Genomic DNA, 18,144 nt, shown 5'->3' on the forward strand with positions numbered 1-18,144 from the left:
CTCGTTCCACTGTGAAAGGACCGGTGTCCAAGGCGTCCACCTCTACCACGAAGGGACGAGTAGGATCAGGAGGTGAAATGTCCCCTTGAGCTCCTCGAATGCCCTGTCAGCCTCGGGGGTCCAGCCAAAATGGGTCTGGAACTTACGGGTTAAGGCCGTGAGAGGCGCTGCCACCCCACCAAAGTTGAGTTGCGGAGGTCCAGCTTGGTGAAGCTCCAAGGCAGCGGACATCAGGGGTAGGGTGTAACAATTCTTAATTGTAATCTCCTCGTCCTGGCGAGCCCTGGGATTTCCCGTCAGCTCTGGGCATGTAGCGCGGAGATGGTCCAGACCTCCTCAGTAAAGGCAGCAGCCTTCACGCACGCGCCTGTCACGTTCCTGTGGCCTCAGACGTGTGCGTCCCAGCTGCATGGGCTCCTCAATCATCAATCAATCAATCATCAATCAAATGTATTTATAAAGCCCTTCTACATCAGCTAATGTCACAAAGGGCTGTACAGAAACCCAGCCTAAAACCCCAAACAGCAAGCAATGCAGGTGTAGAAGCACGGTAGCTAGGAAAAACTCCCTAGGAAGGCTGGAACATAGCCAGGAACCTCGCGAGGAACCAGCCTATGAGGGGTGGCCAGTCCTCTTCTGGCTGTGCCAGGTGGAGATTATAACATAACATGCCATAACATTGCCATAACAATGCCTTCCTCTTGCAGCAACTGCTGACACACTCCAGCCACATGAGGTCTAGCATTGTCTTGCATTAGCAGGAATCCAGGGCCAACCGCACCAGCATATGGTCTCACAAGGGGTCTGGTGGATCTCATCTCGGTACCTAATGGCAATCAGGCTACCTCTGGCGAGCACATGGAGGGCTGTGCGGCCCCCCAAAGAAATGCCACCCCACACCATGACTGACCCACCGCCAAACCAGTCATGCTGGAGGATGTTGCAGGCAGCAGAACGTTCTCCACGGCGTCTCCAGACTCTGTCACGTCTGTCACATGTGCTCAGTGTGAACCTGCTTTCATCTGTGAAGAGCACAGGGCGCCAGTGGCGAATTTGCCAATCTTGGTTTTCTCTGGCAAATGCCAAACGTCCTGCACGGTGTTGGGCTGTAAGCACAACCCCCACCTGTGGACGTCGGCCCTCATACCACCCTCATGGAGTCTGTTTCTGACCGTTTGAGCAGACACATGCACATTTGTGGCCTGCTGGAGGTCATTTTGCAGGGCTCTGGCAGTGCTTCTCCTGCTCCTCCTTGCACAAAGGTGGAGGTAGCAGTCCTGCTGCTGGGTTGTTGCCCTCCTACGGCCTGCTCCACATCTCTTGATGTACTGGCCTGTCTCCTGGAAGCGCCTCCATGCTCTGGACACTACACTGACAGACACAGCAAACCTTCTTGCCACAGCTTGCATTGATGTACCATCCTGGATGAGCTGCACTACCTGAGCCACTTGTGTGGGTTGTAGACTCCGTCTCATGCTACCACTAGAGTGAAAGCACCGCCAGTATTCAAAAGTGACCAAAACATCAGCTAGGAAGCATAGGAACTGAGAAGAGGTCTGTGGTCCCCACCTGCAGAACCACTCCTTTATTGGGGGTGTCTTGCTAATTGCCTATAATTTCCACCTGTTGTCTATTCCATTTGCACAACAGCATGTGAAATTTATTGTCAATCTTTGTTGCTTCCTAAGTGGACAGTTTGATTTCACAGAAGTGTGATTGACTTGGAGTTACATTGTGTTGTTTAAGTGTTCCCTTTATTTTTTTGAGCAGTGTATTTTGGTTCGAGTCAAGATTCTAGCAGCCGTGTTTAGCACTAACTGAAGTTTGTTTAGTACTTTATCCGGGTAGCTGGAAAGTAGAGCATGGCAGTAGTCTAACCTAGAAGTGACAAAAGCATGCATACATTTTTCTGCAACATTTTTGGACAGAAAGCTTCTGATTTTTGCATCATTTTAGGACAGAAAGTTTCTGATTTTTGCAATGTTACGTAGATGGAAAAAAACTTATTGTAACAGTCTTGAAGTGAAAGCCATCCTCTCTTGGGGAATGCTGCTTTTTAGTTAACTTTGCGACAGTATCAAGTTTCTGGGGGGGATTGTTCTTATTTTCCTCAATAAAGTTGGAAAAATAGGATGATCGAGCAGCAGTGAGGGCTCTTCGATACTGCACAGTACTGTCTTTCCAAGCTAGTCGATTTGTCACGTGCGCCGAATACAACAGGTTCTAACCAATAGTGCGGACAAAAAAGGTGTGTGTGTGTGTGTGTGTGTGTGTGTGTGTGTGTGTGTGTGTGTGTAGGTAAGTAAAGAAATAAAACAACAGTAAAAACACATTTGAAAATAAGAGTAGCAAGGCTATATACAGACACTGGTTAGTCAGGTCTCCAGTAAACCAGTGACTCAGGCCCTGTAATAGGGTTTGAGGCAGAGAATCCCATTGGAGAGAGGGGAACCAGCCAGGCAGAGACAGCGAGGGCGGTTCGTTGCTCCAGTGCTTTTCCATTCACCTTCACACTCCTGGGCCAGACTACACTCAATCATAGGACCTACTGAAGAGATGAGTCTTCAATAAAGACTTAAAGGTCGAGACCGAGTCTGCATCTCTCACATGGATAGGCAGACCATTCCATAAAAATGGAGCTCTATAGGAGAAAGTTTGCTTAGAAATTCTAGGGACAGTAAGGAGGCCTGCATCTTGTGACCGTAGCGTACATGTAGGTATGTACGACAGGACCAAATCGGAAAGATAGGTAGGAGCAAGCTCATGTAATGCTTTGTAGGTTAGCAGTAAAACCATGAATTCAGCCCTAGCCTTAAAAGTAGCTAGTGTAGAGAGGTTAGCACTGGAGTAATATGATCAAATATTTTTGGTTCTAGTCAAGATTCTAGCAGCCATGTTTAGCACTAACTGAAGTTTATTTAGTGCTTTATCCGGGTAGCTGAAAAGTAGAGCATGGCAGTAGTCTAACCTAGAAGTGACAAAAGCATGGATACATTTTTCTGCATCATTTTAGGACAGAAAGTTTCTGATTTTTGCAATATTACGTAGATGGAAAAAAACTTCTTGTAACAGTCTTGATATGTTTGTCAAAAGAGAGACCAGGGTCCAGAGTAATGCCGAGATCCTTCACAGTTTTATTTGAGATGACTGTACAACCATCAAGAGTAATTGTCAGATTCAACAGAAGATCTCTTTGTTTCTTGGGACCTAGAACAAGCATCTCTGTTTTGTCCGAGTTTAAAAGTAGAACATTTGCCGCCATCCACTTCCTTATGTCTGAAACACAGGCTTCCAGGGAGCGAAATTTTGGGGCTTCACCATGTTTCATTGAAATGTAGAGCTGTGTGTCGTCCGCATAGCAGTGAAAGTTAACATTATGTTTCCGAATGACCAATTTGGGTTTCCAATCTCTCCAAAAGAATGTGGTGATCGATGGTATCAAAAGCAGCACTAAGGTCTAGGCGCACGAGGACAGATACAGAGCCTCAGTCTGACGTCATTAAAAGGTCATTTACCACCTTCACAAGTGCAGTCTCAGTGCTATGATGTGGTCTAAATCCAGTCAGAAGCATTTCGTATACATTGTTTGTCTTCAGGAAGGCAGTGAGTTGCTGTTCAACAGCTTTTCCATTTTGGGGGGGAGGAATGGGAGATTTGATAGAGGCCGATTGTTTTTAATATTTTCTTGGTCAAGGTTTGGCTTTTTCAAGAGAGGCTTTATTACTGCAACTTTTAGTGAGTTTGTTACACATCCGGTGGATAGAGAGCCGTTTATTATGTTCAACATAGGAGGGCTAAGCACAGGAAGCAGCTCTTTCAGTAGTTTAGTTGGAATAGGGTCCAGTATGCAGCTTGAAGGTTTAGAGGCCATGATTATTTTCATCAATGTGTCAAGAGATATAGTATTAAAAAACTTGAGTGTCTCCCTTGATCCTAGGTCCTGGCAGTGTTGTGCAGACTCAGGACAACTGAGCTTTGGAGGAATGCGCAGATTTACAGAGGAGTCAGTCATTTGCTTTCTGATGATCATTATCTTTTTGTCAAAGAAGACCATGAATGTATCACTGCTGAAGTGAAAGCCATCCTCTCTTGGGAATGCTGCTTTTTAGTTAACTTTGCGACAGTATCAAAAATAACTGATTTTTGTACTTTCTAACTGATTTTTGTACTCTGACGTCCTTGGGTAGGTGGAGGGAGTCTGGAAAGCCATCTAGGAATCTTTGGGTTGTCTGAGAATTGATAGCATGCCTTTTGATGCTCCTTGGTTGGGGTCTGAGCAGATTATTTGTTGCTGGGCTTGGGGAGGGAGCTCAGGAAACCTGGATACTGGGGTGGTGTCAAAAAGGTGGCGTCTCACGCATTCTCGAAGGCGGCTGTCAATCCTGATTTCCAGTGTTTTCAGGGACTCGAGGTCCTCTCTCAGTTCCCGAGAGGCCAGATCATCCTTGATGGAGTTAGATAGACCCTGGTGGAAAGCGGTGACCAGTTACTCAGTATTACACCCACTCTCAACGGTGACGCCTGTAGCACTGGGTGATGAGACTTGGGCATTGGCTCCTCCTGGGTTGTGGTTGGACTGTGGTTGGAGGAAGTCGGCAAGTGCCTGGAGGGTCTCTGATATTTGGAAGAGTTGTTCTTGCTGCCGACCCAGCAGTGCTCCTTTGTGGGTTACAGCATTCTTGATCTTCCCAATGAGCTCAGTTCAAATGTCGTACCCCATCAAAACCCAACCTGTTTACCTCCATTGTTTGTAAACAATATAAACACTGTTCGCATGAAAAGATGGATAAACTAGAATTGTAATATCATGGATGGTCAGTTCTTGCATCCATTGCTCTATGAATTTGGGAGGGGTTGTATTTCTCCAGACTCAGTTTTTTACCAAAACGGGTGAGGTGACGACATCATTATTGTTTGAACTGCAGATGGAATAGTACTCTCTCACTGAGATAAAAGCGATTAATGTGAAAAAAGAACAAACAGGTTTACTATAACAGGGTTTACTATGACAGGGTTTATTTTAACAGGGTTTATGGTTTATCATAACAGGGTTTGTTAATAAACCCTGTTATGATCAACCCTGTTATTAATAAACCCTGTTATGGTCAACCCTGTTATGGTCAACCCTGTTATGATAAACCCCGTTATGATAAACCATGTTATGATCAACCCTGTTATCATTTCAGGGTTTATTAATAACAGGGTTGATCATAACAGGGTTGATCATGACAAGGTTTATCATGACAGGGTTTATTAATGACAGGGTTTTATTAATAACAGGGCTTATTAATAACAGAGTTTATCATAATGTACAAATCTCTATTCAGCTTCTACATCTGCGTAGAGGAAATTATTATCTGTAAAAGCTAAGAGAACTGGTTATTTATCAATTATTAGTTTACATTGTTTTCCAGAATTCTGTTTTTGTTCAACTGTGTTACCCACTCCAGTCAGCAGATGGCGACGCGAGTCTTTCAGGTGATGCCTCTTGCGTGACGTCTAATGTAGTGGACGGGATGTTTTTTCTACAACAGCAATTCAGCCGCCTCGGTAGCGTGCTAGCCAACATAAAACCACAACGTTGAATCTCTTTAGGCAATGTATATTAACCTCAGTGTTTTAAACACAATGTCAGAGTAACGTTAACTAGTAAATACACAATTTACGTTATTAGCTATCTGGCTAAGTAACATTAGGCTAATGCTAACTAGCTTGATATCATCCTCGACCATGAGCTCACGCTACTTCCCCCGTGCTAAAGAAGAGGTCTGCTGGACAGAGAAAGAAGTTCTTGTTAAAGAGGAGAAGGAAGAGGAGGCTGTCACAGTTAAAAAAGAGGTAGAGGGTGAGGCTGTTACAGTGAAAGAGGAAGAATTTACAGTGAAAGAGGAAGAATTTATAGTGAAAGAAGAGGAAGAAGCTTTAAGAGTGAAAGAGGAGGATGTAGTTATTGGAATGAAGGAGGAGGGTGAGATTACTGTCATGTTGGAGGAGACTGGAGATCTGATTAACACCAGTGAGTACTATTTTTAAAAACAGTGCCACAAACTCTGTAGTTGTTGAACTATCTTACTAATGTGTCGTGTTAAAGACTGCCGACATTCGCAAAAACGCTGCCAACTCTTCTGTTTCAGCCTGCATTTTCTTACATCGAGATCACACCGAAAGTTGTTATTGCATTTTGGGACACCAAAAATACATTCATTTCCAATACGAATACACAACACTTTATGGTACCGCGTGTTTTCAGATCGGGAGACTGAGTCGAATGCGTTCTAACATTTCGATCAGCATAATCTGCAATAAAAGTAGCATTTGAGTGAAATACGTTTTTTGTGCATATTGAACATTTCAGGGATATTTTATTTCAGCTCATGAAAGGTGGGACCCAAAACTTTACATGGTGCGTTTATATTTGTTTTCATTATATTTATAAAATGGGCGATACCCTTTTAAAGTACCAGTGAGCCCACCCTGGAAATTTGACATGTCTTGTTCCAACCCATATGTGTAAAAATAAGTGAAATCAAAAGGCTACTTTTGCGATGTTAATATTATGCACCGATATTACATTTTTGACCCGATAGACAATATTTTCTTTGACAAAAACAATAGCGATATTGAAAATTTTAGCTGCCTTTTAAGCATTCTAATACAGTTAAATAGTTACACACACTGACAAAAAAAAGTTATTTTGTTAGCATTTACGTATTGCCCCATTACCAGTAAAACATAATCAAACCTATTTATTTCACTTTCTTGCTGTGCTGTTTCGTTGTTCATTTGTTCAGTCTCAACCAGGATTTCATCATACATGTCAAGCAGTGAAGTTTCAGATCAGTCTGTCCGTGACCTCTCTTCCTTGAGTTGTCTCGCTGAAATTGTCTTACTCTTTCAAATGACTGCTGGACTTGAACTTGTTTAGTTGTTGGAAGTGTGAGCTTATTATTTTTCTGCTTTTGTTCTGTGTAGCGCTGTATTTTTCATGGCGTCATTACGTCATCTACTTACGTTATATAGGTATGCACGTCAGCTTTGACATCGGTTTTGCGCATCAGCGTTAAACTAGACATCGGGCGGATGTCGATGTTGTCATTTTTAGCTAATATTGGCCGATTTTTATATGCTTACCGATATATCGTGCATCCCTAATTAATATTAAAGTTTAATGTTGAATAAATGTATGTAAAAATGTGCATTTCAGAATCTAGACATACTCCACATTATAGAGCACACAATAAGGAGCATAATGACTGGATGTTGTCTTTATCGTTGACCTAAAATGACCCACTTTCGTCATGTTGTCAGAAAGGGTTTGTGATACAAATGTAAAACATCTTTCCACCCAATTTAAGTTTCTATGTGAGAATTGGCAGAAAAATCGGAGATACCACTCATTTTCGGGCCATGCTGGCGTGGAATCACCCTATACTGCCAATCCACTTTTCTGAACACTGGAGGGAGGTCAGTATATTTTGGGAAATTGCGGAGAATACTGTAACGATGACTGTTGCTTACGGTTCAATGAAGCGTAGCATCCCGTTAACGGGGCTGGACAGGAACAAACCGATACTCAAGGACCTTTCTGATGCTCTCGTTCAGGTAACCCAGGGTCCCGGTGCTCGTTCAGGTAACCCGGGGTCCCGGTGCTCGTTCAGGTAACCCGGGGTCCCGGCGCTCGTTCAGGTAACCTGGGTTCCCGGCACTCGTTCAGGTAACCCGGGGTCCCGGCGCTCGTTCAGGTAACCCGGGGTCCCGGCGCTCGTTCAGGTAACCCGGGGTCCCGGCGCTCGTTCAGGTAACCCGGGGTCCCAGCGCTCGTTCAGGTAATATTCACAGATTGTTGATTCAGGGATCGACATTAAGGCTCGTCCGGTTGTCCGGGGCAATGTAAATAAATAATTGTAGGACAACCAGAATATAGATTTCAGTGGTCCAAATGGAGAAGTAAAGAAACCACACAAAAATCACAATATTAAACAATTTCTCAAATCAGAATTGGATCAGGCAGCACACAGCAGGGCAGTGCATGGTTGACATTCTGAGCAAATTGCCTATATTCCTATTTGCTGAAGTCTATTTTTATTTATTTTAATTTTAATTTCACCTTTATTTAACCAGGTAGGCTAGTTGAGAACAAGTTCTCATTTGCAACTGCGACCTGGCCAAGATAAAGCAAAGCAGTTCGACACATACAACAACACCGAGTTACACATGGAATAAACAAACATACAATCAATAATACAGTAGAAAAAATCTATATACAGCATGTGCAAATGAGGTAGGATAAGAGAGGTAAGGCAATAAATAGGCCATGATGGTGAAGTAATTACAATATAGCAATTAAACACTGTAATGGTAGAATGTGCAGAAGATGAATGTGCAAGTAGAGATACTGGGGCCTTCATTGAAAATAAGAATTTGTTGTTAACTGACTTGCCTAGTTAAATAAAGGTAAAATAAATACATTTAAAAAATCCAATTTGTTGAGTAGAGTGTTGGAGGCTATTTTGTAAATGACATCGTCGAGGATCGGTAGGATAGTCAGTTTTACGAGGGTATGTTTGGCAGCATGAGTGAAGGATACTTTGTTGCGAAATAGGAAGCCGATGCTAGATTTAATTTTGGATTGGAGATGCTTAATGTGAGTCTGGAAGGGGAGTTTACAGTCTAAACGGACACCTAGGTATTTGTAGTTGTAAGTCAGAACCGTCCAGAGTAGTGATGCTGGACAGGCAGGCAGGTGTGGGCAGTGATCGGTTGAAGAGCATGCATTTAGTTTTACTTGCATTTAAGAGCAGTTGGAGGCCACGGAAGGAGAGTTGTATGGCATTGAAGCTCATCTGGAGGTTAGTTAACACAGTGTCCAAAGAAGGGCCAGAGGTATACAGAATGGTGTCGTCTGCGTAGAAGTGGATCAAAGAATCACCAGCAGCAAGAGCGACATCATTGATGTATACAGAGAAGAGAGTCGGCCCGAGAATTGAACCCTGTGGCACCCCCATAGAGACTGCCAGAGGTCCGGACAACAGGCCCTCCGATTTGACACACTGAACTCTATCAGACAAGTAGTTGGTAAACCAGGCGAGGCAGTCATTTGAGAAACCAAGGCTGTTGAGTCTGCCAATAAGAATGTTGTGATTGACATTTTAAATGTTATATTTACACAAAGCAAGAGAACAATGTAGACAGAGCTAATAGTCTAACCAAAGCAGTGCAAAATATCCAGTCAGAAATGATTATTTTCTCTCTTGAACATTGGATGATCTGGGCCAAGAGCTGAGTCTGTTTTTATAGCAGACATTCAGGTGTCTTATTGCCCACATGTTCTATTCTCTCTCCATTTGATCCAGTGTTGAGGCTCAGCGGAGTGGATGTGGTGTTTCCTACCTTCACCACCTGGGGACGGTGATACGACTTGGCCTATTAAGACACTCAGTTTAATGCAGGTTAGATTTCTCGTGCTGCGCTATTTCATGATCAAACAATGAATACATCTAACCGAGTTCTAGGTTATGTCAGAAAGTTAGAAGTTGTTTCTGAATAACCTAAAACATGGGAACCCTCAAGTAATAATGAGAGAGAGAAGGAACAATAGAAATGTATAAAAATCACGAGACGTGAACAACCCTTACAGTTGATCAAAGCATTCTAAAGACAGAAATGATGCTGCATACAAGGCCCATCAGAACAATCCCTCCTTGCCATTGGGAACCAAAATCCTACTAATTTAAATATCATAAAAGCATTAAGACAAATTAAAGTCACAACAAGCATTTTCCAAACTTTTCTAAGGAAGTGTTTAATGTCCTAAAATTGCAGCTTTTAAATAGGAATAATTAAGAAAGTCAGAGTCTATTCTCAATCACATATTTAATTTGAATGACAAATATTTTAGGCCACAAGAAGTTAAACTGAGAAACAATACATAATTTTCAAGATATATACACTGCTCAAAAAAATAAAGGGAACACTTAAACAACTCAATGTAACTCCAAGTCAATCACACTTCTGTGAAATCAAACTGTCCACTTAGGAAGCAACACTGATTGACAATACATTTCGCATGCTGTTGTGCAAATGGAATAGACAACAGGTGGAAATTATAGGCAATTAGCAAGACACCCCCAATAAAGGAGTGGTTCTGCAGGTGGTGACCACAGACCACTTCTCAGTTCCTATGCTTCCTGGCTGATGTTTTGGTCACTTTTGAATGCTGGCGGTGCTTTCACTCTAGTGGTAGCATGAGACGGAGTCTACAACCCACACAAGTGGCTCAGGTAGTGCAGCTCATCCAGGATGGCACATCAATGCGAGCTGTGGCAAGAAGGTTTGCTGTGTCTGTCAGCGTAGTGTCCAGAGCATGGAGGCGCTACCAGGAGACAGGCCAGTACATCAGGAGATGTGGAGGAGGCCGTAGGAGGACAACAACCCAGCAGCAGGACCGCTACCTCCGCCTTTGTGCAAGGAGGAGCAGGAGGAGCACTGCCAGAGCCCTGCAAAATGACCTCCAGCAGGCCACAAATGTGCATGTGTCTGCTCAAACGGTCAGAAACAGACTCCATGAGGGTGGTATGAGGGCCCGACGTCCACAGGTGGGGGTTGTGCTTACAGCCCAACACCGTGCAGGACGTTTGGCATTTGCCAGAGAACACCAAGATTGGCAAATTCGCCACTGGCGCCCTGTGCTCTTCACAGATGAAAGCAGGTTCACACTGAGCACATGTGACAGACGTGACAGAGTCTGGAGACGCCGTGGAGAACGTTCTGCTGCCTGCAACATCCTCCAGCATGACTGGTTTGGCGGTGGGTCAGTCATGGTGTGGGGTGGCATTTCTTTGGGGGGCCGCACAGCCCTCCATGTGCTCGCCAGAGGTAGCCTGACTGCCATTAGGTACCGAGATGAGATCCTCAGACCCCTTGTGAGACCATATGCTGGTGCAGTTGGCCCTGGGTTCCTCCTAATGCAAGACAATGCTAGACCTCATGTGGCTGGAGTGTGTCAGCAGTTGCTGCAAGAGGAAGGCATTGATGCTATGGACTAGCCTGCCCGTTCCCCAGACCTGAATCCAATTGAGCACATCTGGGACATCATGTCTCGCTCCATCCACCAACACCACGTTGCACCACAGACTGTCCAGGAGTTGGCGGATGCTTTAGTCCAGGTCTGGGAGGAGATCCCTCAGGAGACCATCCGCCACCTCATCAGGAGCATGCCCAGGCGTTGTAGGGAGGTCATACAGGCACGTGGAGGCCACACACACTACTGAGCCCCATTTTGACTTGTTTTAAGGACATTACATCAAAGTTGGATCAGCCTGTAGTGTGGTTTTCCACTTTAATTTTGAGTGTGACTCCAAATCCAGACCTCCATGGGTTGATAAATTGGATTTCCATTGATTATTTTTGTGTGATTTTGTTGTCAGCACATTCAACTATGTAAAGAAAAAAGCATTTAATAAGATTATTTCATTCATTCAGATCTAGGATGTGTTATTTTAGTGTTCCCTTTATTGTTTTGAGCAGTGTAGATATCAACAGATATCAACAGTTCAGAATGCACAAGCTAAGATCTGATGCATCAATATCCATAGGACAGATAAAGGCTGCTGAACAGTGGGTCATAGGATAGATGTAGGCTGCTGAACAGTGGGTCATAGGACAGATGAAGACTGCTGAACAGTGGGTCATAGGACAGATAAAGGCTGCTGAACAGTGGGTCATAGGACAAATAAAGGCTGCTGAACAGTGGGTCATAGGACAGATAAAGGCTGCTGAACAGTGGGTCATAGGACAGATCAAGGACAGATAAAGACTGCTGAACAGTGGGCCATAGGGCAGATCAAGGACATATAAAAGACTGCTGAACAGTGGGTCATAGGACAGATCAAGACTGCTGAACAGTGGGTCATAGGACAGATAAAGACTGCTGAACAGTGGGTCATAGGACAGATAAAGACTGCTGAACAGTGGGTCATAGGACAGATAAAGACTGCTGAACAGTGGGTCATAGGACAGATCAAGGACAGATAAAGACTCCTGAACAGTGGGGTCATAGGACAGATAGACTGCTGAACAGTGGGGTCATAGGACAGATGTAGCCCTCATTTTAGAATAAACCCAATGTGGTGAATGCACAAGCTAAGATCAGATGCATCAATATCCATCCCATCCACAACAGTTATGGCTGTTACAGATATCATAACGCTGAAAAACCATCCTGACAATGAAAACAGAGAAACCAATTATAGACCATATCAAACCTGGAAGAAAGTTAGCTTTAGAGAGAAACCAATTATAGACCATGTCATACCTGGATGAAAGTTAGAGAGAAATGTTCAAGATGATACAATGTTTTACAAAACCTTTTCCTAAAAACATTATGGATGTTACATTGTCTGTGCCAGTCAACCCCCCTATTTTTACAAGACTGTAGAACAGACAAACTAAACTCAAGACACTTCAATGTGGTCTGTATTGCTTCATTAACATTTGATCTACAGAACTAATACTGCGAGTCAGCTGTAAGTGTAAGAACAAGCTCTGTAAGCCCCTTTCTAAAAGCTATGAAATATGATTGAATGAAAAGCCTTTTTAGACTTGTTCTCTTACTCTGTAATTTTCACAACATTTAATCCATACCCAGGCCTCCTTTAAGACTCCATAATGTTTCATCTGTAGGTGCTACAGGCCTCCTTTAAGACTCCATAATGTTTCATCTGTAGGGGAAGCCTCGTTTAAGACTCCATAATGTTTCATCTGTAGGGGAAGTCTCATTTAAGATTCCATAATGTTTCATCTGTAGGGGAAGCCTCGTTTAAGACTCCATAATGTTTCATTTGTAGGGGAAGCCTCGTTTAAGACTCCATAATGTTTCATCTGTAGATGCTACAAAGCAAAAATTGAAAGATGAGAATTGGTGTCATTAGGCTTTACTACTTGCTCTGCAATATGAGTAGTATTTAGATTTCATTAAAACATTTCTTACATGTATTTTTTAATATTGAAACATATAAACTTTAATATTGAAAATATACAATTTTATTAGGCTAATTTTTCAATCTATTGTTGAGCATAATATACTCTGGACATATCAAAGTTTCAGAGTTGAATCTCTGCTACTTTTAGAGATATCATCCATTTGGTAAGCCTTACCAACACAATGAATGTAAAAATATATTAAAAAAGCTTGCCCTCTGCTGGTGATTTGCAGGTCAAAGAAGGGCTGTGATTGGTTACATTTCCTACTATGCCAATTTCTCTGTATAAAATGGGCCATAACATTAAAACTAGTAGAGATCCTGCTCTGAAACTTTGATGCCAAACGCACCACCACCAACATTGTTAAAATCTCTGTCTCTGATAAATTGTATGAGTATGTCATTTCCCAAGTGTTTTGAGGATCCAATATACAGGCAACTTCCAAATAAAGGAGACACTTGAGTCAATGAGGGATGCAAAGTAGACTGAACAAAATTATAAACGTAACATGTCATGTGTTGTTCCCATGTTTCATGAGCTGAAATAAAAAGTCAGAGGAATTTTCCATACGCACAAAAGCGTATTTCTCTCAAATTGTGTGCACAAATTTGTTTATATCCCTGTTACTGTGCATTTCTCCTTTGCCAAGATATTCCTATATTCCAATATACAGGTAACTGACGAACACTTGAGTCAATGAGGGATACAAAGTATATTGAAAGTAGGTGCTTCCACACAGGTGTGGTTCCTGAGTTAATTAAGCAATTAACATCCCATCATGCTTAGGGTCAAGTATAAAAATGCCCAGTTGACCATTATCTTGGCTACCATGGCTAGAAGAAGAGATCTCAGAGACTTTGAAAGAGCAGTCTCAAAGGAGCACAGGGGTTTTAAAGGGTGTTTGTGTCTCAGTCACTGGATCTCAACCCTATTGAACACTTCTGGGAGATTCTGGAGTGGCTTTTTCCATCACCATCAACAAAACATCAAGTTATTGAATTTCTCATGAAGGAATTGGGTCACATCCCTCCAATAGAGTTCCAGAAAACGTGCAGAATCTATGCCAAGGCGCACTGAAGCTGTTGTGGGGGCCCAATGTCCAAGACTCTTTATGTTGGGGTTTCCTTTACTTTGGCATTTATGACACTTTATGTTGGGGATTCCTTTATTTTGGCAGTTACCTGTAGCTCAGTATTTGTATTTATTATTATTAATTTCTTTACCAACGGATTATTTATATTTCTTTGTTTTTAATAAAACCTGGCTCTGTACTGATGCCTCAAGTACTGCAGTGCCTTAGACCGCTGAGCCACTCGGGAGGCCCCATGGATCATTTTGGACCTGAATACATGTCAACAATCCTTCCCCCATAGGACACTTCTTCTATGGATTACATTTTGTTAAAATCCCCCAAAATCACCCTTTATGGACATTCTACTCATGTTTTACATTGAATATGTTGTTTGTAATGTAGCAATTGTTAAAGGGATACTGTGACATTCTGGCAATTTGTACAGAGTCCGATTAACTTGTGGAAACCATTTTTATGTCTCTGTGTGTAGCATGAATAAAGTTTGATGTTTCGCCAGCCGGCGCTAACTAGCGTTGGTGAAATGACTGGAAGTCTACGGGTAGTCTATGCTAGTGTTACTTGTAGACTTCTAGTCTTTAGGCTAACACTAGGTACCAGAATGTCACAGGGTCTGAAAGATGTTTACCATCAAAGAGTGGGCCACCAACAAAACTAATAACAATGGATCAAATGCAGCCTATGACATTGATTGAAATACTGTAGTCCTCAATATATATTATTATAGAGCTCTGCTCAGCCTATAAACATGACATTATATATTATTATAGAGCTCTGCTCAGCCTATAAACATGACATTATCTATTATTATAGAGTTCTGATCAGCCTGTAAACATGACATTATCTATTATTATAGAGCTCTAATCAGCCTGTAAACATGACATTATCTATTATTATAGAGCTCTAATCAGCCTGTAAACATGACATTATCTATTATTATAGAGCTCTAATCAGCCTGTAAACATATTATTGGGAAAGGCGTACCGCTAGCGCCCGGCCTCGACAACATCCGGTGAAATTGCAGAGCATGAAATTCAAAATGCAAAATTCGTAATATTAAACATTCATGAAAATACAAGTGTTATACATCAGTTAAAAGCTTAACTTCTTGTTAATCCAGCTGCTTTGTCAGATTTCCAAAAGGCTTTACGGCAAAAGTATACCATGCGATTATCTGAGGACAGCGCCCCGCGTACAAAAGCATTAAAAACATTTTCCAACCAAGCAGATGCATCACGAAAGTCAGAAATAGCGATAAAATAAATCACTTACCTTTGAAGATCTTCCTCTGTTTGCAATCCAAAGGGTCCCAGCTACATCACAAATGGTTGTTTTGTTCGATAAAGTCCTTTATATCCCAAAAAGATCAATTTAGTTGGCGCGCTTCATTCAATAATCCACCGGTATCCCCTCGTTCAAAATGCATACAAAATGAATCCCAAACGTTACCAATAAACTTCGTCCAAACAAGTCAAACAACGTCTCTAATCAATTCTCAGGTACCCTAATATGTAAATAAATTATACAATTTAAGACTGAGAATAGTATGTTCATTACCGGAGATAAATAATGAAGTGTGCGCTCTCATCCATGCGCATCATAACACTACAGCCAAAATGGGAGGCACTTAGAAACAAGCCTGAAACTCTTTCTAAAGACTGTTGACATCTACTGGAAGCCCTAGGAACTGCAATCTTAGAGGTATTCCATTGATTTCCCCATAGACAGTCATTTTAAATGGTGTCACCTCCAAAAAAAAAAGCATCTGGATGGATTCTCCTCGGGTTTTCGCCTGCTATTTCAGTTCTGTTATACTCACAGACATTATTTTAACAGTTTTGGAAACGTTGGAGTGTTTCTATGCAATACTACCAATTACATGCATATCCTAGCTTCTGGGCCTGAGTAACAGGCAGTTTACTTTGGGCACCTCATTCATCCAAACTTCCGAATACTGCTCCCTAGCCCGAAGAAGTTATTATAGAGCTCTGCTCAGCCTATTAACATGACATGATCTATTATTATAGAGCTCTGCTCAGCCTATAAACATGACATTATCGGTTACTATAGAGCTCTGCTCAGCCTAAAAACACAACATTCCATGAGAGCAAGATTCTAGTTGGAACTCTACATCTTTTGTTTTAAATTAGACATCTTTTGTAAACTGGCCTCAGGTTATTGAGGGATCTGATTTAGATTCTACCTCCTAGCAACAGAGTTGTGGAGGTTTCATTCAGGTCTCTATTTAAATAAACACTCTGTCTTTGGCAGGAGAAAGACCAGACTCAGAGGAACCAGAGACGTCCAAACCAGCAAGACGACGCAACTGCTCCCACTGTGGAAAGGGTTTTAAACAGTTAAGGGACCTGAAACGACATGAGAGAATACACACAGGGGAGAAGCCTTTTCAATGCTCCCAGTGTGGAAAAAGTTTTTCCTTGTTAGCGAGCCTGAAAAGACATGAGAAGACACACACAGGAGAGAAGCCTCATCACTGCTCCCAGTGTGGAAATAGTTTTACCCAGTTAGGACACCTGAAAGTGCATGAGAGAATACACACAGGAGAGAAGCCTCATCACTGCTCCCAGTGTGGAAAGAGTTTTAACCGGAAAGAATCACTGAAAGAGCATGAAAGAATACACACAGGGGAGAAGCAAGAGAAGCCGTACCACTGCTCCCACTGTGTAAAGGGTTTTAACCAGTTAGGGGACCTGAAAGTGCATGAGAGAATACACACAGGCGATAAATCTTTCCAATGCTTCCAGTGTGGAAAGAGTTTTTCCGCGTCAGGGTGCCTGAAAAGACACGAGAGAACACACACAGGGGGAAAACCTCATCACTGCTCCCAGTGTGGAAAGAGTTTTAACCGGAATGAACACCTGAAAGAGCATAAGAGAATACACACAGGGGAGAAGCCCTACCACTGCTCCCAATGTAAAAAGAGTTTTGCCTGGTTAGGACACATGAGAAGACATGAGAGAATACACACAGGAGATAAGGATGTAGGCTGCTGAACAGTAAAGCATAGGACAGATAAAAGCTGTTGAACAGTGGGATATAGGACAGATATAGGCTGAACAGTGGGACATAGGACAGATAAAGACTCCTGAACAGTGGGACATAGGACAGATAAAGACTGCTGAACAGTGGGACATAGGACAGATATAGGCTGAACAGTGGGACATAGGCCAGATATAGACTGAACAGTGAGACATAGGACAGGTTCAGGCCCAATACATGGTGGGACAGTAGTCCCCAGAGACTCTGAATGTTTCTTGACTTTCCAGTGTTTTCCCTCCTGCATGTTTTATAAAGGATTGTGTTTGTGGATTTGTTTGCTGGGTGCAGGTTTTGGTTTGTGCCCAATGCACAGCTGATTCAAATAACCAATTCATCATCAAGCTTTTCTTATTTGAATGGGCTGTGTAGTGTTAGAGGACTTGAAATCACATGAGAGAATACAGAGGCTTTGTTCTGACTGTTGTTTTTGACTGAGAATTGTTCTGATTTTTCACTTTTCCTTTAAGTTGTTCAAATGTTCCGGATTGACTGACCTTCATGTCTTAAAGTAATGATGGACTGTCGTTTCTCTTTGCTTATTTGAGCTGTTCTTGCCATAATATGGACTTGGTCTTTTACCAAATAGGGTTATCTTCTGTATACCACCGCTACCTTGTCACAACACAACTGATTGGCTCAAACTTGTTAAGAAGGAAAGAAATTCCACAAATTAACTTTTATCAAGGCACACCTGTTAATTGAAATGCATTCCAGGTGACAAACTCATGAAGCTGGTTGAGTCATCAAGGCAAAGGATGGCTACTTCGAAGAATCTAAAATATATTTTGATTGTTTAACACTTTTTTGGTTACTACATGATTCCATATCTGTTATTTTATAGGGTTGATGTCTTTACCATTATTCTACAATGTAGAAAATAGTAAAAAATAAAGAAAAACCTTTCAATCAGTAGGTGTGTCCAAAAGTCAAAGGCAGATATAAATGCAGAGGCTGCGCTCAGCGCAACAATATGCCACCCACATACAGGGAAAAACGGTTCCAAATAAATGGCA

At 42.2% G+C, this 18,144-nt stretch overlaps 1 protein-coding gene across 1 annotated transcript; it reads left to right on the forward strand.

Moving 5' to 3' along the window:
• Window positions 1–5,509: 5,509 nt before the first annotated feature.
• On the forward strand, window positions 5,510–17,655 carry LOC106595177 (uncharacterized). The gene is made up of 2 exons (XM_082967789.1): window positions 5,510–6,016; window positions 16,343–17,655. Exons 1-2 carry the CDS (start codon window positions 5,701–5,703, stop codon window positions 17,083–17,085), a joined length of 1,059 nt encoding a protein of 352 aa, XP_082823915.1. The 5' UTR covers window positions 5,510–5,700; the 3' UTR covers window positions 17,086–17,655.
• The last annotated feature ends 489 nt before the right edge of the window (window positions 17,656–18,144 follow it).

Source organism: Salmo salar, chromosome 02 (assembly GCF_965601325.2).
Source record: "Salmo salar chromosome 02, fSalSal1, whole genome shotgun sequence".
Lineage (NCBI taxonomy): Eukaryota > Metazoa > Chordata > Actinopteri > Salmoniformes > Salmonidae > Salmo > Salmo salar.